The 23,320-nt window shown below is 36.5% G+C and overlaps 1 protein-coding gene across 1 annotated transcript in view; it reads right to left on the minus strand.

The window, feature by feature from the left end:
- The window catches only part of RFX3 (regulatory factor X3), a 445,346-nt gene that overhangs the window by 254,331 nt on the left and 167,695 nt on the right, over window positions 1-23,320 (minus strand). Inside the window, 2 exon segments of the mRNA XM_053702543.1 lie at window positions 12,490-12,569; window positions 13,973-13,986. Of these exon segments, the coding sequence (XP_053558518.1) occupies window positions 12,490-12,569; window positions 13,973-13,986 (94 nt within the window).

A 23,320-nucleotide genomic window follows, 5' to 3' on the forward strand; every position in this document is an offset into this window, starting at 1 on the left:
CTCTATACAATGACTGAAGTGAATGCGCAATACAGTACAAATGGAAATATATATATATATGCATTTATGTGAGTAAACGTAAATAACACAAGAGATGAAAGTTTTAATTTAAATGTTTAAAAGGCAGAAAACTCTTTAAATATCATTGGAGATTGTTTTGTTGTTATGTCATCAGTGAAATTACTAATGACACCATCAGTTCTAAAACATTATCAAGCTTTATGTTTTTATTTGCATGCTGATACTTTATTCACGTACGACTGCAAGAAATTGTTTGGACATTTAAAAAAAAAAAAAAAAAAGTTCAAAATTTCTCAAAAATGATATGAAACTAGTTGACATACTGTACATGACAAACAAAATGTATAACACTGTTATCAACACTACTGTCGTATAACGTTAAAGACACCTGGGTGCTACTGAGCCTACCTAAGTATGCTCTCATGGAAAGAGCTACATTTCATCAAAAGAGACCAGCAGAAAGAGATTCATTTGGTATCAGAAGTTCACTGAAAAAATATTTGAAAAAATGTAAACTCTATCTGAATCTTAAAGGTTAAAATCTGACTTCCAAATCCCATTAACTGCACGTCATGAATTGATTTTTATGGTTACACTAACGGGACAGGACAGGTACTTAGAAATAGATTTGCAGAGTTACCCATGCAGGGAAGGCCACTATGTGGCCCTCTCTGCATCGGACAACGTCGGTGCCGATCGTTGCTGGGTGGGAGGCTAAGAAGGGAGGAGGCTGGGCAGCCCATCGCTGTAGGGGGCGGGAGGAGGGCGGGAGCTGGTGGGACCTCTATGCCACGCTACAGGGGGAAAAAAAAGCTGCGTCATAGAGGGGGAAGGAGGGAGGAGGGGTAATGAGGGGGATCCTATGTGGGCTCCGTTGACAGAACGGGATCAGGAAAGGGGGAGGGTATTAAGGGGGGCAGCTACAGTACAGAAAAAATGGGTACTTGGCAGACAGCTGCCAGTACCTAAGATGGGGGCAAATAGGTAGAGGGGGGAGGGTTAGAGGGCTGTTTGGGGGAGATCAGGGAGGCTGGGAGGTAAGGGGGGTTATTAGCCTGCAGAAAATATATTAAAAAAATTAAATAAGGCTGATCTCTACACTAAAGCTAAAATTAACCCTACAACTACCTAATTAACCCCTTCACTGCTGGGCATAATACAAGTGTGGTGCGCAGCGGCATTTAGCTGCCTTCTAATTACCAAAAAGCAATGACAAAGCCATATATGTCTGCTATTTTCTGAACAAAGGGGATCTCAGAGAAGCATTTACAACCATTTGTGCCATGATTGCACAAGCTGTTTGTAAATAATTTGATCACATTTGGCGGTGAAATGGCGGTATGAAATATACCAAAATGGGCCCAGATCAATACTTTGGATTGTCTACTAAAAAATAATATATAATTTTGATAGGTAAATATAAAAAAGGCTCTATTTCTGTTTAAATGTAGTGATGGCAAAAATCAAAATGTATGCTTACCTGATAAATTTCTTTCTTTCTGGATATGGAGAGTCCACAGCGTCATTCAATTACTAGTGGGAATATCACTCCTGGTCAGCAGGAGGAGGCAAAGAGCACCACAGTAAAGCTGTTAAATGTCACTCCCCTACCCATAATCCCCAGTCATTTGACTGAAGGCAAAAGGAAAAAGGAATAACACAAAGCTGTAGAGGTGTCTGAGGTTTAGGCATACATTTTGTTTTCTTTCCTAAGATATGGAGAGTCCACAATGTCATTCAATTACTAGTTGGAACCAATACCCAAGCTAGAGGACACGGAATGAATAGGGAGGGAGAACAAGAAAGGCAGACCAAAACAGAAGGCACCACCGCTTGAAGAACCCCTTCTCCTAAAAGAAACTTCAGCCGAGGCAAACATATCAGATTTTTAAAATTTAGAAAAAGTATGCAGAGATGACCAAGTTGCAACCTTGCAAATCTGTTCCACAGAAGCTTTATTTTTTAAAGCCCAGGAAGAGGAGACAGCCCTCGTGGAGTGAGCTGTAATTCTCTCAGGAGGCTGCTGACCAGCAGTCTCATAAGCAAAACGAACCATACTTCTCAACCAGAAAGAATAAGAAGTAGCAGTAACCTTCTGACACTTACATTTTCCTAAGAAACAAACAAAAAGGGCAGAAGACTGGCAAACATCCTTAGTTGCCTGTAAATAGAATTTTAGAGCAAGCACAACATCCAAATTGTGCAACAGATGTTCCTTATGAGAAGAAGGATTGGGACAGACAGAAGGAACAACAATTTCCTGATTAATATTTCTAACCGAAACCACTTTAGGGAGAAAACCCAATTTAGTACGAAGAACCACCTTATCCACATGAAAGATAATATAAGGCGAATCCCACTGCAAAGCCGAGAGTTCCGAAACTCTCCGAGCAGAAGAAATAGCAACAAGAAACAAAACCTTCCAAGATAACAACTTACTATCTATGGAATGCATTGGATCAAAAGGAGTCTGCTGCAAAACTTTAAGAACAAGATTAAGACTCCAAGGAGGAGTAACAGGTTTAAATACAGGCCTAATTCTGACCAAGGCTTGACAAAAGGATCAAACATCTGGCACATCCACCAGATGCTTATGTAACAGAATAGATAAAAGCAAAAATCTGACCTTTCAGAGAACTGACTGACAACCCTTTCTCTAGACCATCCTGGAGAAAATTAAAAATTCTAGGAATCCTGACCCTTCTACAAGAGTAGCCCTTTGATTCACACCAATAAAGGTATTTACGCCATACCTTATGGTAAATCTTACTAGTAACAGGCTTACGAGCCTGCAGAAAACCCACGCTTAGCCAGAACTAAGCGTTCAATCTTTAAGCAGTCAGCTTCAGTGAAATAAGATTTGGATGAAGGAGCGGACCCTGAGTTAGAAGGTCCTTCCTCAGAGGTAACCTCTAAGGTGGAAGAGATGACATCTTCACTAGGTCTGCATACCAGATCCTGCGTGGCCATAAAGGAGCTATTAGAATTACCGATGCTCTCTCCTGTTTGATACGAGCAATGACTCGTGGAAGGAGCGCAAACGGAGGAAACAGGTATGCTAGCCTGAAAACCCAAGGAACCGCCAGAGCATCTACCAGAGCGGCCTGCGGATCTCTTGACCTTGAATCGTACCTTGGAAGCTTGGCATTCTGCCGAGATGCCATCAGATCCAACTCCGGCATTCCCCATTTGAGGGTTAACCTGGAGAATACCTCTTGATTGAAGAGCCCACTCCCGAGATGAAAAGTCTGTCTGTTCAGAAAATCCGCTTCCCAGTTGTCCACTCCTGGAATGTGGATGGCAGATAGAAGACAATTGTGAGCCTCCGCCCACTGAATAATCCATGCCACCTTCTTAATGGCTAAGGAACTCTGAGTTCCTCCCTGGTGGTTGATGTAAGCCACCGGGGTGATATTGTCTGAATGGAACCTGATAAACTGGGCTAAGGACAATTGAGACCAAGCCATCAGAGCATTGAAAATTGCTCTCAACTCCAAAATGTTTATGGGGAGAGCAGGCTCCTCCCGAGTCCATAGTCCCTGAGTTTTCAAAGAGTCCCAGACTGCTCCTCAACCTAGCAGGCTGGCGTCCGTGGTCACAATCACCCAGGAAGGTCTCCAGAAGCATGTGCCCTCAGACATATGATCCTGAGAAAGCCACCACAGAAGAGAGTCTCTTGTCAACTGATCTAGATCTATCCTCTGAAACAGATCCAAATGATCTCTGTTCCATTGTATGAGCATGCATACTTGTAGAGCTCTCAAATGTAATCGAGCAAAGGGAATGATTTCCATGGAAGCGACCATCAGATACTAAAATACTACGTCCACAGCCCAAGGATCTGGGACATCTCGTATCCAGGCTTGACAAAATAGGGAAAGTCTGCCGCCCACTTGATCCGGTCCTGGACCGGGAGCAGATCCTTCATGCTGTCTTATGCTTAGCTGAAGGTTTCTTTGATTTCTTCCCCTTGTTCCAAGACTGAGTGGGCTTCCAAGAAGACTTGGATTGCTCCTGCTTGGAAGAGAAAGACTTTTGACCTTTGAAGTTACGAAAGGAACAAAAGTTACTTTGATGTCCTTTAAGTCTGATTTGAAGTCTGATTTGAAGTTACGAAAGGAACAAAAGTTACTTTTATGTCCTTTAAGTCAAGATTTTAGCCACAAGGCCATGTGGGCTAAAACAGAGAAGCCTGATATCTGGGCCCCCAGTCTAATAACTTGCATGTTAGCATCAGAAATAAAGGAATTGGCTAGTTTGAGAGCCTTAATCCTATCTTGAATCTTCTCCAACCGAGTCTCTTCTAAAATAGATTCAGACAAAGCATCACACCAATAAGATGCCACACTTGCTACTGTGGCAATACAGACTGCAGGTTGCCATTGAAGACCCTGATGGACATACATCTTTTTTAAATAAGCCTCTAGCTTCTTGTCCATGGGATCCTTAAAAGAGCAGCTATCCTCTATAGGGATCGTAGTTCTCTTTGCCAAAGTAGAAATAGCCTCTTCTACTTTAGGCGCCGTGCAGCATGAATCCTTAATGGAGTCAGTAACCGGAAACATTTTTTTTTTTAAACTGGAGAAGGGGAAAAAGGAATCCCAGGCCTCTCCCATTCCTATGATATAATCTCCGTCACACGGACTGGAACAGGAAACACTTCCACAGAGTAAGGAACATCATAGTATCTGTTAAGTTTACTAGATGCTCTAGGATTGACCGCAACAGGAGAGCCGGAGTCGTCCAAAGTAGCAAATACCTCCATTAACAATACACAAAGGTGTTCAAGCTTAAACCTGAAGCTTACTTCTTCAGTATCAGGCAAATGAATTATACTGTCAGAATCTGAGATCTCACCATCAGAAGCCACAGAGGAAACCTCCTGCTCCGAGTTATGAGGGAGGGCAACCTGTGTAGCAGCAGCAGGGACAGAAACCGTACTATCTGAAATTTGTTTAGTTTTCCTCTTGCGTTTCCCCAACATAGGAAAAGCAGATAATGCCACAGATACTGCCGAAGATACCTGAGCAGCAAAATCTGCAGGCAAATAAACACAATCAGGAGTACTGTCACTTTAAATTTTAAACTCACACCGAGCAATACTGCGCTCAAAAAGACAAACTGAGGTGCCCTACCTGCCCTCCGTTTGGAGAAAAACAGCTTGCCAAATAACCTTGCCGGTCTCCTAAACACAACCAGCACTGCTAAGGCCGCTCTGAACACTGAGAGCGGAATAGACAGTGAATCATGTGATCGGCTTGCTTAATAGAGCGCAGAGGTGGCAAAAACACTAACAGGAAGCTGAGATGTGAATCTCTGCAAACTGAGCCCTCAAAGTCAAACTGCAACCATAGCTTTAACACTGCAAACATAAACAAAAAAATAAAAACCCATTGCTCCAACAAAACCAAGCAAAAGGGACCTTTAACACACAGCAGAATAAACTGAGCCACAAATAAAAATAAAAAGTTAACCTTTTCCTATCCATAAGGAAGGTTAACCTTAAGTCTCAAACATACATACCCTGTGCCTGCACACTGCCAAAATAAAAACCCTACTAAGGGTTTAATGTGTCCCAAAACAATAATGCATATTTTTTTGTAAAATATAAGTGCAAGTCTCTAAACCTAGAAGAAAAAAGCACTTACCTGCACATCCAGCTGTCTGGCAAGTAGACAGCATACTAAGCATGAAAGGACATATACTCCTTACAGGGACCTGTAGAAAAAGAAAGAACAGAGTAACTAACTCTGGCTTTCTATACCATGGGCAGCAAATATGTTAGAAAACCAAGCAAAGACTACCTCACAACTTTCTAACTGCTTTAAAGTCATCACTACTTTACTGCAGAGATTGACATGGACTATAGCTATACCCAAAAATCTTGCTTGAAGCGAAAAGAAATCAAATTTTTTCTTCAGACACCAAACTTCACCTCCTCTTTTGACAGAGGCAAAGAAAATGACTGGGGATTATGGGTAGGGGAGTGACATTTAACAGCTTTGCTGTGGTGCTGCTGGCCAGGAGTGATATTCCAACTAGTAATTGAATGGCGTTGTGGACTCTCCATATCTTAGGAAACAAATGCTAAAAATGCTCTGGTCTTTTGGAAAGTTTTTGTCTGAAATGCCTGGTCCTTAAGGGGTTAAAAAAAACTGCAGTCACGATTTATCAAGCAGAGGCCATCAGACCGCTGCTTCCTACCCTCTTCTCCACCTATTAGGTGGAGAATTTAAATTTCCCGTATTTCGTCCGACCAGGAAGATTTACAGTTAGTGTGTGATTGGCTGTGCGTAGGATGGATTACATGCACTTGTGTGCAATGTTACATTCTAGCAGCAAATTGCTGCACACCTGGGGCGGACAGGGGCGAATATGTACATCTCTGTCCGCTCCGCTTGATAAATCAAGTCGATATATGTATCACTTTGGCTTCAGACTTGTTTTTTTTTGGTTGGGGGAACCCTTTACAAAAACTGCTAAATTCTCTTTGAGGTTTTTTACTTTTTGAACCCAATGTTCCTATTATATTGTATTCATAATTAGAGTGATTTTACAAAGTCAAATGGTGAGAATATTTAGAAATGAAGACAAAAATGACATAAACTGCCATACTTTTGTACATGAATATTCTGATTGCTTGGGATGGGGACCTGAGCAGAAAAATCTATGTTCCTCCTATCTGGTCCTCTATAAACTGATGTTGGGTTTCGAACCAGTGTGTGTACTTTATAATAATTACTTAGTACAACTATGATTTCAGGCTTATATCTGGTATTACAAAGCTCCAATGCAAGATTTATATTGAATGCAAATACGAAATAAGAGAGAATAACTGGTTACAGATAATTTAAAATGTTTAATAACAGAATTAGTTCCTGTACAACTAAGATTAAAATATTGTGACCTCATAGCCTTGTGCACCAGTTTTTCTGTACAATCTACCATTTACTGTATAGCACAGCAAAACATAATTGAAATAAATGTAAGGAATGAATATAATGAGCTAACCATGTTAAGCTTTTAAGTGGTTTGATAAGCTTAAATTAAATTAAGTTTCTATGTATCCAGATATCAAATAAAATATTTTTAGAAGAGTGACTGGAAACGATTTAAAGGGACATTAACTAGATTAGCCTGATAATAATATGCAAACGCATTATTAAAAAGTATATGAGTTCTTCAAATAAAGAAGAATGTAAAGATGTTAGCCTCTATAAAGCAATGAACACTGCTGTGTTGTAACCTAGTTCTCACTAGTTTTAAAAGTCTGTTATCTTATCTCCCCTGTGAAGGCAGTAAAAATGAGTTACTAGTGAAACAACCTCAAAGTGTTTAATGTTGTATGTGACATTAAAGTGACATGGCACACTAGATTTTTTTTTGCATAAATGTTTTGTAGATGATCCATTTATATAGCCCATCTGGGATGTTTTTGACTCCTAACCAAGCCCCAAAGTATCAGATGTCGACTCAAGTCTACAGATTCCTACTTGCGCCTGTTTGTGTAATGGTTCTTTTCATATATGGGGGAGGGGTGTATGGTCTGCTCTTCCTGCTTTCCCAGCCCCTTTCACTGGGTGTCCCAGCCTCACCTCATCAATAGTACTAAAGTGGAAGCTTCTAAGTAAGTTTTTGAAAGGTTTTATATTGGATGTTTAGATCAGCATCAGTGCATATTTTTATTTATAGTAGTGTCTATTACATGCAGTTATATGAAAATTGGTGTACACTGTCCCTTTAAAGTTACATTTAAACTTTCTTGCTTCCAATAGAGCATGCAGCTTTAAGAGATTTACTCCATTTATCAAGTGAATTTAGTTCTCTCTGTATCCTTTGTTGAAAAGCATACCTAGTTAGATTAAAGGGCCATAATACCCAACTGTTGAAACACTTGAAAGTGATGCAGCTGTAAAAAGCTGACTAGAAAATATCACCTGAACATCTCTATGTAAAAAAATAAAGATATTTTACATTAAAAATTCCTCAGTTGCCACATCCCATTGTAAAGGACTTCTAAGCAGCATATCAGTATGCCTGTCCCGGGACAGCGGAAGGGGCGAGCTTACGTGCACTCTCATCTTATTTCCTATTCAGTTTAAAGGAAGTTTGCTATGACATCTCATGAGAGTTAAGTGAAATCTCATGAGATCACAGTAAAAGAGTTCATGCATGAGCTCAGCACTGTTGATGCTGATTGGCTGCTGTTCATTTCTTAATTTATTTTTTTTACCTGCAGCTGGGCTGCAGTTGAGTATAAGCTTTTTACACAGAACTTACTCTGCTGAGCTGAGGAAATTGTGAGGTAAAATATCTTCCTTTTTTACATTGAGATGCTCAGGTGATATTTTCCTGTTAGCTTTTTACAGTTATACTGCATCAGTTTCAAGTGATTTAGCATATGAGCATTATGTCCCTTTAAGGAGCAGCAATGCACTACTGGGGACTAGCTTGTGATTGAGGGCTATAAACATATGACTTGTTTCATCACCTCGACAAATGGGTTTACAATAGTGCATTACTGCTCTGCTATATGTAAGCAAAAGTTCAATAATCATTTTATTTTTGCACTTTCATGTCCCTTTAATTAGAGCAGGAATGTAGTGAGAGATGAGGGTAACATTTTTCTGTTTTCATAAGGTCAATAACTGATAACAATTCTTTATATAATTAGTAAAATAAACTACAGAGATACTCTGTCTTTTCTCTCTACAAAGGTCTTTCTTTCCTCTGATCCTAGCTGTTATATTGGTAAAAACTCAATGAGGTAAATACTCATTTAATTGCCTGGGAGCACATCTAATAGGTGATATATTGCAATATGATAGAAATCTCATTAAAGCAGTAAGCAATGCTGAAACACACTCTCAGTATATCTTATCGCTCTTCAACAACACGTTACAGCTGTCAAGCATACAGATGCATAAAGGTTGCTCCAAGACTACAACGAGCTTCAATGATATACTTTTTGAAATGTTATAACAAACTGATCCACTTTTAATTGAGACATGCTGATTTAAACTCCAAATAACTTTGACTACTAAAGTAAATACATACATAAGTCTTTTAAAGGGACATAAAACTAAAAATTAAAATGTACACAAAGGCATTTCAATTTTTAGTAGAACCATTTGTGCAATACACATTTCTTAGCTTCAGTTTCAGTGATAGCTTTTTACTGTGCACTGTAAGCATACATATGTAAGCCCTGTGCACTCATTAAAACACTGACTGCACTGGCTCAAAGTTTAGGAGCCGTCCCATTTTTGGTTTAGAACCTGGATAGCACTGGGCCTGCTCCTAAGCTTACATTTTTGCTTTTTCAAATAAAGATACTAAGAGAACGAAGAAAAAATGATAATAGGAATAAAATAGAAAGTTGCTTAAAATTGCATACTCTGAATCATGAATGTTTAATTTGGACTAGACTATTTCTTAAAACATCTTCCAAGTCACTCATCTGTTGAATTTACTACCAACAATATTCAACAAGTTCCTACATATTTAAGATCTATCTCTTAAACAAAATAAAGCAAGACACTTTGCTGTCTGTTAGTATAAATACTTTACCACACAGATGTATTTATAGAAATGTCCTGATAGTAGATAGTTAGTTTTTCTTTCAATTTTGAGATTCTCTTTACAATAATTTATTTTACATAGAAAATGTTTGCTCTCTATGTGATACTCTCTGTACACGAACAGAACAATAGAAATAAACATATATACACATTAAACCTACTGTTTCTTTTCACAACCCATCTGTTGGAATGTACTATTACGTACAATAATTAGGTGCAATGCTCCATTATATTCAGTAACCTACAACTAAGAATTTTCAGACATTCTTGGCAGCTCATTTCATAAGATCATTCACCCAGCTTATTGAGTTTCACTGCAGCTTACAGCAGAGTTACCTACCGGATGGAATTTATATGAAAAGAAAGCTTTTTCTTGTAGTGGGAAATGCAAAATTGGAAGTCCCTGAACCATAATTAACTCCTCTTGTGAATCATAATTGAAACCCATAACTCAGCTCCCTTCTGTTTTATTATTCCATTACAAATGACAACCCCTGTTAATTTCTGCGACCTTAGCCACAATTATATAATGTTTTAAGAAAACAGGCAGAGGCCTTAAATCATTGATGTGCAATTTTTTTGTAGTAGTGAAGAGAATGCGACCAGCCTCTCTCTGTTTTGATACAGCACTCTCACTTCATGCACGCGGAACAGTAATTGCTAAACGCTTGACCTTGTCTACAAAGTTGGAACTGCATTATGGTTGCACTGCTGTGCAGTCACAGTTTGCGTTCTAACAAATAATCTATGACGGATTTTCAGCAGCTCATACCTTTTTAATGGACACACACATTTTGATTGTAATTTGGCACTTTTATTGGGATTGTAAATGACTAAAACAATAAAAATGTGGGTTTCTCAATATGGTCATATGAGGGTTTTTAGGTAAAGATACAGCAAAACCAAGAGCCCCCAACCATCCTACGTGTTGCTGGATTTTCATGGTATAGGAGCTCTAACCACTTTCTCTTTCAAAGCCACCCAGGTCACTATGAAGGTTCCGCTTTGCTGAGGACTATTTAGTCACTCCTTAAGCCGCCCACTCCCTTCTTAGCTCTGCTCAATCCCCTGTTCAGCCCAGTTCAGCTTTGCTTCTGACATGACTAGAATGCACCTCTGGTTTTCCATGACTCCACCCCTAGATCTTACGAATAAAGCAACAGCCTCTCCATCCTTGATAGTCTGTTGGGAGGTGTACTGTACCTATCCTCATGTAACTTGGTATGCAGATAGATCTGATGGGTTAGTAATTTAATTATTTGCTTCCACACAAAATCCTGGCACAAGATATCTCCGCTAAAGCCTGCTTTGTTAAAACGGATACTAGCACAACAATCTCTAGCGTCTTTCCTCTTGACTAAATGGCCAACAAAGTGACAGGTATAAGATGTCAAATGTATTTGAAACTTAGGAGCCAACAAGAATATTACAGAGCTGTTTACAAATTGTGTACGGACAGGGTAGTATTTTATTTAAATATATATATATGTGGAAAAAGCCAAAGGTGATACAGAATTAAATCATTCTGAGCTTTAGCTCCTGGAACTTGCCAAGCCCTAATTTAATAGCATTTGCATATATATTTTTCTGAGATGTTTAGAATTTTTAAACAATAAAATAAAAAAAGTCTAATTTATATAAGCCAGTAATACGTTAATTTTAAATCACAGACAACTTTCTTGTTGTCATCTATCTGGTAAAGCACCATCTGGTCATGTACTGTACATATACTTCACACAGACCAGGACTTTTAAGGACCTTGTTGACAGATGTGCAGATATTTTGGCTTCCCAGTGCACACATCTTTAGGTCATATGTAATGTATTTCACAGCGCAGGTCACAGTGCAGGAGTAGGGAGAAACTCAGCCCCCACCTCATTGTAGGGAAGTTTATTTTTAGACTTTTATGTTGATTATATGCTGAATGTTTTTTAGAGACACATATTAGCTAAAATGCATTAAAAACCCACAAGCTACTGCAGGAACTAGACCTTTAAAGACTCACAAAGGCCGTTTTTGCTCAGTGCAGTTAAGATGGGGCTTAATGTTGGGTTTACGCAGGTTACTTTCTCTAGATATTAAGTGAGTCCTCTGAAAAACAAATTCTATCAGAAGGCTGCATGGTTAATAGAGGCACCTGATAGCATTAAAGGGACAGTCAAGTATAAATTAAACTTTCATTATTCAGATAGGACTTTTAATTTTAATTGACTTTCCAATTTAATTTTATCATCAAATTTGCTTTTTTCTCTTGGTATTCTTAGTTTAAACTAAACATAGGTAGGCTCATATGCTAATTTCTAAGCCTTTGAGGGCTGCCTCTTATCACATGCTTTTTAAATCTCTTTTCAACACAAAGAGACAGAAAGTACACGTGGGCCATATAGATAACACTGTGTTCAGGCACAGGGGGTTATTTAAGATCTAGCACAAAACAGTGCTAAATTTAAGACAATAGATAATAAACAGTCACAGTCATGTGATCAGGGGGCTGGAAGAAGGTTCCTAGATACAAGGTAATCACAAAGGTAAAAAGTACATTAATATAACTGTGCTGGTTATGCAAAACTGGGGAATGAGTAATAAATGGATTATCTATCTTTTAAAACAATAACAATTCTATGGTTGACTGTCCCTTTAACAACTATTCACCTGAAGAAAATACAACTCAGACTGAAATGTTTCCAGTGTGGCTTAATTTGTATGCAGGTATAATCTCCTAAACATGAATGTAGCCAACATTATACTTTTTTGAAATATGTCTTGCAAGCATAGAAATGGGGTTATCTATCCCTATGTAAAGCGCCTACTTTAATACACACCATTTGAGCTGTAGACTATATTCCTTTCAGTTACAATTTTTGAGCAGTAATACATTTTCACTTACATTGCTCCATTTGTGTAGACAGTATCACTTCCTTCAACATACTGTACTTGTGCCGGGTAGACATGCTGTACCTGCTGAACCTATAGTGAAAAAAGACCACTGAGTTATATTTGTAGCCCATCAATTTAGGTAGTTTCCAAAAAACAACAAAACAAAAGATAGAACACACATACAATTACAATTTAAATTAGCATTTTAAAGGGTCGTTAAAGACCTGTTGCTTTGGTCTAAAATGTGCGCTTGTCCCACATTCCCATTCCCTAGAGTGATAATGCAATTTATCTTTTTACTCCAAAATGTTGCAAATCTATTAGTTGGTTTAGGCAATTTTCAACATTTTTATAAACATAGGTTTCAGAATTCGCTTTATGGACTCTCTAGGGAGTGTGAGACAAAGCACAATTTCTACAAACAAGAGGTTTAAAGGGACATAAAACCCATTTTTATCTTTCATGATTTAGATAGAACAAACAATTTTAAACACCTTTCCAAATTACTTCTATTATAAAATCTGCTTTATTCCCTTGATATCCATTGAAGAAAGTAGCAGCAATGCCCTACTGAGAGCTAGCTGAAGACATCTAGTTAGCCAATCACAAGAAACAAATGTGTGCAGGCACTGACCACCAGTTAGCTCCCACTAGTGCAGGATATGTACATGTTCTTTTTCAACAATGGATACCAAGAGAATAAAGTACATTTGAAAATAGAAGTGAATTTAAAAGTGTCTTAAAATAACATGCTTTATCTGAATCATACAAGTTTAATTTTGACTTTCCTATTCCTTTAATATTCCTTTAATATCATTTTATAGAGAAGTACTCTTTTAAGAGTCAAGGTAAATGAAGGAGAACACACAGATGTTAAACTGTATTGTGGATCCACTTTTCCATCACACACATCTATCTATCACAGAATATATACGGATATAACAGTTTCAATTTACTAAAATTACAGGTAGGATCTAATTTGTTTAGAGCAAGAAAGTATCCTTTGTATGGTTTATTCTATAATTTATTGGTAATTATGTTTTATTATAAAAGATCTATTGGAAGGCAGACAAAAAATGATCTGGCTCTCTGCATGGTTGTCGTATGAATTTGTCCAAATGATTATCTTCATTGTACAAACACTCAGCTATAACCACTAAGCCCTAATTGTACCTGATCATTACTGTAATTAATTCTCAGAGCTTATTCTCTAAACTTCAACCATTTGTGCTCATATCATTCACAACATTTTAGTTGCTTTCCCAGAATTATTATTTTTTTAAATTGGTTTTACATCATCTGCCTGTCTTATTTAGCTAGTTAATATTCAGGCTACATTTTACATTACTAAATACATCAGTAGACACAATTCTGTGTTCAATAACCTTGTCATATTGTTAAAGGAACAGCAAGGGCCAATTAAAGTTACTAATATATTCAAACTGTGAACAATAACAAACAAATCAATGTCACTAAAATGCATATAATCAAACAGTCATCATTTGTCCTTCAAATATGGTGTGCCTGCTTCTGAAGCCTGTGATGTCTCATTAATTTATTTCCAAAAGTGTCTTCATTAGTAGAGCTGTGATGCGTGGAAATGGTTTGTTTTTTTCCAGTTTTTATATAGTAAGCAGAGCACATCTCCCAAACCTTACAGAATATAGAGAGGTCCAAGTCATGTGACTCTAAAACAATAAAGGCAGAGAGGCTAACAATGTTCTTTGTTGCCAGACCACAGGTACCTCTTTGCAAGGGTTAAACACAAAGTTATATACAAGAAGCAGTGCAACAATAAAATGCTCTAACATATTACAGAATTTGTCCTTGCACTTTTATTTCCCTTTAAAGGGACAGTCAAGTCCAAAAAAAAAAAGTTAATGTTTCAAATAGAGCATGTCATTTTTCCAATTTACTTTTAGCACCAATTTTGCTTAGTTCTCTTGGTATTCTTAGTGGAAAGCTAAACATAGGAAGGCTCATATAATAATTTCTAAGCCCTTGAAGGCCGCCTCTTATCACATACTTTATTTTTGCTTTTCACAACAGGGGAGAGCTAGTTCGTGTCAGCCATATAGATAACATTGTAATAATGCCTGTGGCTTGTGTCAGACATTGCACTAATTGGCTAAAATAAAAGTCAATAGATAATAAATAAAAAGTCATGCGATCAGGGGGCTGTCAGAAGAGATAAAAGGTAATCACAGAGGTAAAAAGTATATTAATATAACCGTGCTGGTGATGAAAAACTGGGGAATAGGTAATAAAGGGATTATCTATATTTTAAAACAACAAAAATTCTGGTGTTGACTGTCCCTTCAAGTTGTTTGACTCATATGAAATACATTTTTCTTAGAAACGTTATTCTGTTTATCCTGCATTAATGGGATATTAATCTGTGCTTATTTGGTTAAAAAAAAAAAATGTTAAATCAAAGTAAATATAAAAAGAAAAAAAACAGCAAATACCTTACTTGTTTTCTTACAAAATTAGCACTTAGAAATTCTCTGTGTAGCCCTGCCCCACTGATAAAAGAAAAGGAATTGTATTCTGTCAGTTCTGGGCATGAGCAGATCTGACCTGTTATTTAGTCTATGCACTAGGCTAGAAGTTTTATGACATCAGGCTAAGCTAAAGCTTCATGTAATGGCCTCTTCCTCCTTGTAGGGCTGTGACAAAAAGCACAAATGTAGTGTAAAAAATAGCTAAAAGGTAAAAATCCATTTAAATAGATACATAATACATATTGCAATTATTTCTATTAAAGGGACACTGTACCCAAAAATTTTATTTCGTGATTCAGATTGAGTATGAAATTTTAAGCAAATTTCGAATTTACTCCTATTATCAAATTTTCTTCTTTCTCTTGGTATCTTTATTTGAAATGCAAGAATGTAAGTTTAGATGCCGGCCCATTTTTGGTGAACAACCTGGTTGTCCTTGCTGATTGGTGGATAAATTCATCCACCAATAAAAAAGTGCTGTCCAGAGTACTGAAACAAAAAAAAAAGCTTAGATGCCTTCTTTTTCAAATAATGATAGCAAGAGAACGAAGAAAAATTGATAATAGGAGTAAATTAGAAAGTTTCTTAAAATTGCACGCTCTTTCTGAATTACAAAAGAAAAAATTTGGGTTCAGTGTCCCTTTAAGTATAAGCAACAACTTAGTGCTTTTTTTTTACAACAATGAAAGAGACTGTTTAATATCCCTTTAAGCAGACAGAAATAGAAAAATAAAACGTTTAAAATAATGCAGAAAGAAAAGTTAAATCATGGTTTGACCTTTTTAATTTTCTGTCTGCAGTTAAAGGGACAGTAAACACCTTATAATCACAAGACATTTCTCTTGTGTAGTTGTCGAATAATATATCAGCCAAATTTCAATGTCTAATTTTTAAAAACAAATTAACATCCATTTTACTGCAATTGTTTTTCAGTAGCCAAACTCCACCCACAACTTGCTTTATTTGGAGAAGCCAATCTGGGCTTGAGTCGGCAGGGAAGAATGCTAGCTATGGTAATAAAATACATTGTTTTGCAGTTGTTATCAGTTAAAGTCAATTAGGGAAATATAAGTAGCAGTGTTAGCCTTGAGAAGATAGAAGGGTGCATTTCCAGCTCTGAGAATTAGAAAATCCTCAATTTTCAGACCAAAGTTAAATGAAAAGGGGGCAAAATAAACAACAAAATTATATTGCAAAGTTGTTTTACGGCACAGAGCTAAACATTTTATTAAAAAATCGAAAGGCGTTTACAGAGATACAGACAGTCATAGATGGGATAAGACGTCAGCAAGGCTTTAATTATAGCATTGACTTGTAAAGATTCAACCCACTGAAAGAATGCAAAGAAAACCAAGTGGCTGCACTAAACGACTCTTCTACAATTGCTGCATGGCACCTAGACCAAGATAGAGATGTTGTTATAGTAGAGTGAACATTTTCCTTAAAGGGACAGTATACACTCATTTTCATATAACTGCATGTAATAGGCACTACTATAAAGAATAAGATGCACAGATACTGATATAAAAATTCAGTATAAAACTGTTTAAAAACTCACTTAGAAGCTCTCAGTTTAGCTCTGTTGAAAAGGTAGCTGGAAAGCCCAATGAAAGTGGGAAATAAGACACTCCCCCTCCCCCTTCTTTTGCATATGAAAAGACCCTTTACACAAACAGGAGCAAGCTGGAGTAGGTATACGTCAGTATTCTCATAACACTTTGGGGCTTGGTTAGGAGTCTGAAAATCAGAGCAATGTTATTTAAAAATAAGCAAAACTATACATTAAAAAAACAAAAACTTTATGGGCTATATAAATAGATCCTCTACAAAACATTTATGCAAAGAAAAAGTGAGTGTGTAATGTCCCTTTCATGGATTACAAGAAATGAAAATTCCATAGAAAATCCAATAGGACAAGGAAGCTTTAGAAGCTTTCTCTTCTCACCAAATCTAGAACCAGAATGGAGAAAGAAAAAGATTATTGATTAGACTAAAGTGCTTTGTAGCTTCTAAAGAGCTTTATTATTACTATGGAAACTAGTATAGAACAGCAATTTTAAAATTAATAACTGAACAAGTGACCATCTTTAGTTGAAAATAAATTGTAAAAATGACCTTATATAAGAGAAGAAAGTGATATAGTTGAAGACAAAACTACCAGTAAAATTTTCTTAAAATATATTTATTTATGCAGTGGTTTAAAATAACTATAAAACACAGTTAAATAGCTAAAATAACTAATCAATTCATAAATACAATTTCTTCTGTGTTTTGTAATGAGATGGATCCTGAGAAACTGGGTGAGCAAAAAAAGGTATTGATTTAAATAAACAAATACAACAGTCATGTCCTCCTGAACCAGGCCGGAAAGATTGCTTTTGCCCTGTCTGCTCTTTTGAATTACTTGGGCTGGATTTATCAATCAAGGTCCAACAGGGACGTACATATTCACCCCTGTCCGCCCCAACTCTTCTCTGGATGGAGCCGGCCCATTTTTGGTTCAGCACCTGGGTAGCGCTTGCTGATTGGTGTCTAAATGTAGCCACCAATCAGTAAGCGCTACACACCTGCTGAACCAAAAATGGTCCGGCTCCTTAGATTACATTCTTACTTTTTCAACTAAAGATACCCAAGAGAACGAAGACATATTGATAATAGGCGTACATTTGCTTACAATTGCATGCTCTATCTGAATCATGAAAGTTTCATTTTGACTAGACTATTCCTTTAAATACATTTAAAGTAGTAGCTATTAAAGGGATAGTCTAGTCCAAAATAAACTTTCATGACTCAGATAGGACATGTAATTTTAAACAACTTTCCAATTTACTTTTATACCAATTTTGCTTTGTTCATTAGGTATTCTTAGTTGAAAGCAGGGGTCAAGTCCTACAAAAAAAGTGTGGGAACTCACCAAGACTTCCACCCTTCCTCACAATTAATATTTATATATATATATATTTCACAGATGACTCCAAAAAAGCGCCAAACAATTAAGCACATACACAGCTACTATATATGTTTTTGACACTAGGAGCTTGTTTCACAGAGGGCTATGTTTCATGCCCCACTTCCTGTTCACTCACAGTGATGTCACTTCCTGTTTTTCAGATCAACAGTGACCCGCTTTTTTTGCTATTTTACACTAGAGATGTAAGGCACACTATCTTCAGAGGTATTTCAGTTGCTCATATTATTGATTTGAGGTTCCTATGTTTTGTATCAACTAAGACAAGTTGTAACGCCGGACTGGAATTGGGGCATTTTTCTACTTCCGGTTTGACGATTTTGAGCTGTGTATGTGCTTAATTGTTTAGCGCTTTTTTCACTATGATTGAGGTATTGTGGGTTGTTTTGTAACACTATTTAAATGTTCTTTGTACACTTTGAATTTATTCTGAAGAAGGGGAAAATCCCCGAAACGTCAATTATCAATTATATTTACACTTTTGAAAAATGTCCTGTGTCTTCACTGTTTGTGTTGTGGATATATATATATATATATATATATATATATATATATATATATATATATATATATATATATATATATATATATATATACAGTATATATATACACACACACATACCTACACACACACTGTATTTATAGGTATAGACTTTGGTTAATGAAAGCAAATTAAATCCAATAAAGCGTTGAATGGTTGCCTTTGGGCCTGATAATCCTCCTCTGTCACAGAGTCTCAACCACTTAAGGTTCAATATTTCTATTTCTGCTGAGGGGAGCTAAATAACCCCAGAGCAAGCCACACAGAAATGTAAGCACCATGTGTAATAAAAGATAATAAGATAATATTCATAACAGGGGTTATAACACACCAGGACCACAGACAGCCTTACATTTAATGTATTGTAGGAAGTGTTACTGCCCATTACTAGGGGATCTCACTATTCCTCTAACCAGAAGTGTTTCTGTTCTCTGTCCAGAGGGTACTTAGTTCTTCCTGCAAAAATAGTGCAGGAACTCCGTTCCCATGAGTTCCCGCCCGACTTGGCCTCTAGTTGAAAGTTAAACTTAGTAAGTTCAAATGCTAATTTCTTAGACTTTGAAGGCCGCCTCTATCTTAATGCATTTTGACAGTTTTTCACCATTATAGGGTGTTAGTTCATGTGTGTCATATAGATAATACTGTCCTCACGCACATGGAGTTACCTAGGAGTCAGAACTGATTGGTTAAAATGCAAGTCTGTCAAAAGAACTGAAATAAGGGGGCAGTTTGGAGAGGCTTAGATACAAGGTAATCACAGAGCTAAAAAGTGTATTATTATAACTATGTTGGTTATGCAAAACTAGGGAATGGGTAATAAAGGGATTATCTATCTTTTAAAACAATTAAGGTGTAGACTGTCCCTTTAATAATGGTGCAGGCCAGCAGTAGCAAAACAAAATAGCTTTTTAAAATGTATTTATTTTTTAATGGGGTCAGAATTGTCAAGAATAAAAGTAAAGCTTACATACTTATTGGCTAACACAGGAATCAATCAGCTGACAAGGACATCACTGGATTACTGCTGAACAGTTTTAAAATGTAAATCTGAAGCCTTTTACCGTTTCACGCCTTTAGAATAACGTATGTCTTTGGTTAAAGAGCAATCTCATTTTGCATTTCCAAATGAATACAGCAAAATTAGTCATTTCAATAGCAACACTAATTAATCACTAAAAAACTGGAGGACAAAAGGAAATCATACACTTTTCATATTCATAAAACAAATATAATAATGTGTCTAATGATGCTCTGAGGCAAGGTCCTAAGTTCAACACACCAGATCATAGTGATTAATGTAGGCACTAGTACCACCATGACATCAAGCCCCTAACATAAGTAGACCTCATTCCCATAGAAACACTCTGTAAAAGACTTTCATTTTTTTTATTTTAAATATTAACCCATCATTTATTAATTAAAAAAATAATTACCAAAACAAAGCTTGTGAAGAATTGCCAATATAACTAAAGGATCCTTTTCTTCTGATTGGATAAAACCTCTCACACTCATCTCTAAGCTGGTCAAACGCAGACAATCTACACACACTAATTCTTCCCCAGGTCCTCATACAAAAAAGCTCTCATACTCACCAGCCCTGTTATTCACCTATCATTTGGCTCTTGCTATCCAAATATCTCTTTAACATCTAAACCACCTGCTCCTCACCTCAGAGACGGTATTTCCCCCATATGCTCCCTTATACCATCTATTTAGCTCCCATCAATACACCATCTTCATTTCATTTACTCAGCCATTCCTCACTCCTATTATCCAAAAGAATCTCATATCCTTTTTCCTACTCTTTCCATTGCTTATGCTACTTTCTAACCGCATTGTGCTTCCTTAAAGGGATATGAAATCCAAAATGTGTCTTGCAATATTCAGATAGATCCTGCAATTTTAGTATACTTTCTAATTTACTTCTATTCTTAATTTTGGTATATTTTGTTTAAAAGCAGGGATGTAAGCTTAGGAGCAGGCCCATTACTGGAGCACTATTTGGCAGCAGTTTTGCAAGAATGTTACCCATTTTCAAGAGCACTAGATGTCAGCACTATCTCATGCCATGCAGTGATCCAGATGCCTAACTAGGTATCTCTTCAACACAGAATATCATGGGAACGAAGCAAATTTTATAAAATAAGTAAATTGGAAACTTTAAAAAAAAATATTCTCTGTCTGAATCAATAAATAATTTTTTGGGGTTTCATATCTCTTTAAAGCCACATCAAAGTGTAAAGATGGGGTTAAATACATTGTTAAAGGGACATTAAAATAGAGAATACAATTTTAAACAACATTCCAATTTACTTCTATTATCTAATTTGCTTTATTCTTTAGATATCCTTTGTTGAAAAAATAGCAATACACATGGGTGAGCCAATCACATAAGGCATATATGTGCAGCCACCAATCAGCAGCTACTGAGCCTATTTAGATATGCTTTTCTACAAAGGATATCAAGAGAATTAAGCAAATCAAATAATATAAATAAATTAGAAAGTTAAACAGGTTGAGATATGTGCATATTCTAAAAGGGCTAATTACTTAAAAATCGTTGGCATAAAAAAATTGTTTAAAAATTGTTGGCAAGTATTTTAAAATAATTTTAATAAATAAGAAAAATTAATTATATAGCTAAGCTGCCTGGAACAGCCAACTCCACCCCCTCTTATCAGTGTTTAGACATAGGCATTGTATTTCAACTGAGTTCACAGCTTCAATGCATGCTCTAGCAGATAATCCCTATGCATTTTTGCATTCTACCAAACAACAATAGATATAGATACAGCCATAGAAGGAAATGTGTGGAGGGAGTTAGAGCTTTACAATTCAGAAACTAAAAAGAATGGGTTAATGGTGAGGCACTGCAGTATAAATTTGCAGGTAAAGTAATTAAAGACTCTTGAGAAAGCCGCCAGAGGAGGCGGGGAAACGCGTTGAGGCTCTGAATGCTTGGATGTAAACTGTTTTGACAGCTGACAGAGGAGAAAGGTGTTATCGAGATCTCGCGGTAAGATCGGGTGGTGACGTCACACGCCGAGTCTGGCAAAGGAAACAGCCGCGAGTTAAACACCGGAATACTCCTCTATCTTTGAATTTATGTGCTTGATAAATTTGGAATCTTGTGAGTAGTTTTTATTTACGTGTCAATAAATGGTGTTGTTGGATCTCACACTATTGCAGTTCCCTTTTCTTTTTGCGCTCTAGATCTTCCCTACTTTGAATCATTTTACTCGGCTGCAGGACAAACAGCCAACCTTCTGTGAGCAGCAGTTTGAAAGGAGACTGAACTACAGTGTGTAACGCTGGAGGACATTTGTTACACTTGACATAATATAAACTTATGGACATAACAGACATTTCCATCAGTAAGAACATTGACTAATTGTTTAAGTTCCTAAGTGTGCACTATTATTGCAAATATATTGATTCCCTTTTTTAGCTAATCATAATTTAGGTGGAGATAAGCGCTTCTAGTCCTATATATCTAAAGTAATTAAAGTACATATTATATTATTTTGTCTCTATCTATAACTTGTTTTATGTCCCTTTAACTGCATACTCCCATCTAACCAACTCCCTTTCTTTGCTCAGTGACCCATATGTGCCTGTTATTGTAGTGATAGCTAACATGCTAGTATGCTTAAATATGTGTAGTGACCTTAATATCTAATCCATGAATTGTCCCTAAATGATCCCATCTAGATGAATTAGCAGTACTCAAGTTCACTCATTTATGAAAAGGCGCTTCTTCTATGTGCAACTGAATCACTTACAGATCTTAAATTATTTTACAGAGAAGGTCAATTTATAATTCAGTGGACCTGAAATGGAGCACTAAAAATATCTCATAAGCTTCCAATACAAGCGTAAAGTTGCGGATTAATTCAGCTTGAGAGGGTTTTTGTCAAGTTGAATGTTTGCAATACACTTTTCATACTAAATTGTTCTGGCATAGTACACGTTTTATCACATTCATGCATGCTAATTATATTGTTCAGCTTATTTTTTTTATGTATCATTGTTCACTAGTAAGTTATGCTGCATAATTATACCTGCAGTGAGGAAGGACTAGCCCGAGCACTTTTCAAATATTACAGGGGGAAAAAAAATATAAAAAAAAAATAAAGCTTTCATGGGTGCTTATGCGTAGGCTGTAAAATTAATAGTAATTATGCTCATAAAGTAAAACCATACACTAAATATGACAGGACTTACTGCAGAGAAAATGATTCCCATAATTAATTGTTTAGGGCATAAATTATTTTTTTTAGGAATGAGATTTTGTGAAATTTAGTGTTGAGAGCGGTATATTATAGGCATAATGTTCTGATCTACAGTTTGGCTGTACTGTACCGTGTAAGATAAATAATGAGGAAAATGTTTGCAGACTTGAAATAACTAACATATAATCAGTGAAAATTGTAATACAATTGTTTCATACCCCTTTAAAGCTTTTTATGGGGAATTACAATTTGAGTTTAATGCCCCTTCATCCAAACTGATTGGGGCTGGAAAAGGTTTGGATTTTGGAATATTTGCATTTGTAAAATGGGACAGTTTGGAGACGGGATTGAACCAAGTGTAATATCAATATTTTATGTCATTTAGACAATATTTACGTCATTACACAGCTTACACAAGTCAAAATTAAACATTCATGATTCAAAAAGAGCACGCAATTGTAAACAACTTTCCAAATAATTTCCATTATCAAAGTGTGCAAAATATTTTTATATGAACACTTTCTGAGGCACCAGCCCCTACTGAGCATGTGCAAGAATTTACAGAATATACACATTTTATGATTATCTAACAGCTA

This window comes from Bombina bombina, chromosome 2 (assembly GCF_027579735.1).
Source record: "Bombina bombina isolate aBomBom1 chromosome 2, aBomBom1.pri, whole genome shotgun sequence".
Lineage (NCBI taxonomy): Eukaryota > Metazoa > Chordata > Amphibia > Anura > Bombinatoridae > Bombina > Bombina bombina.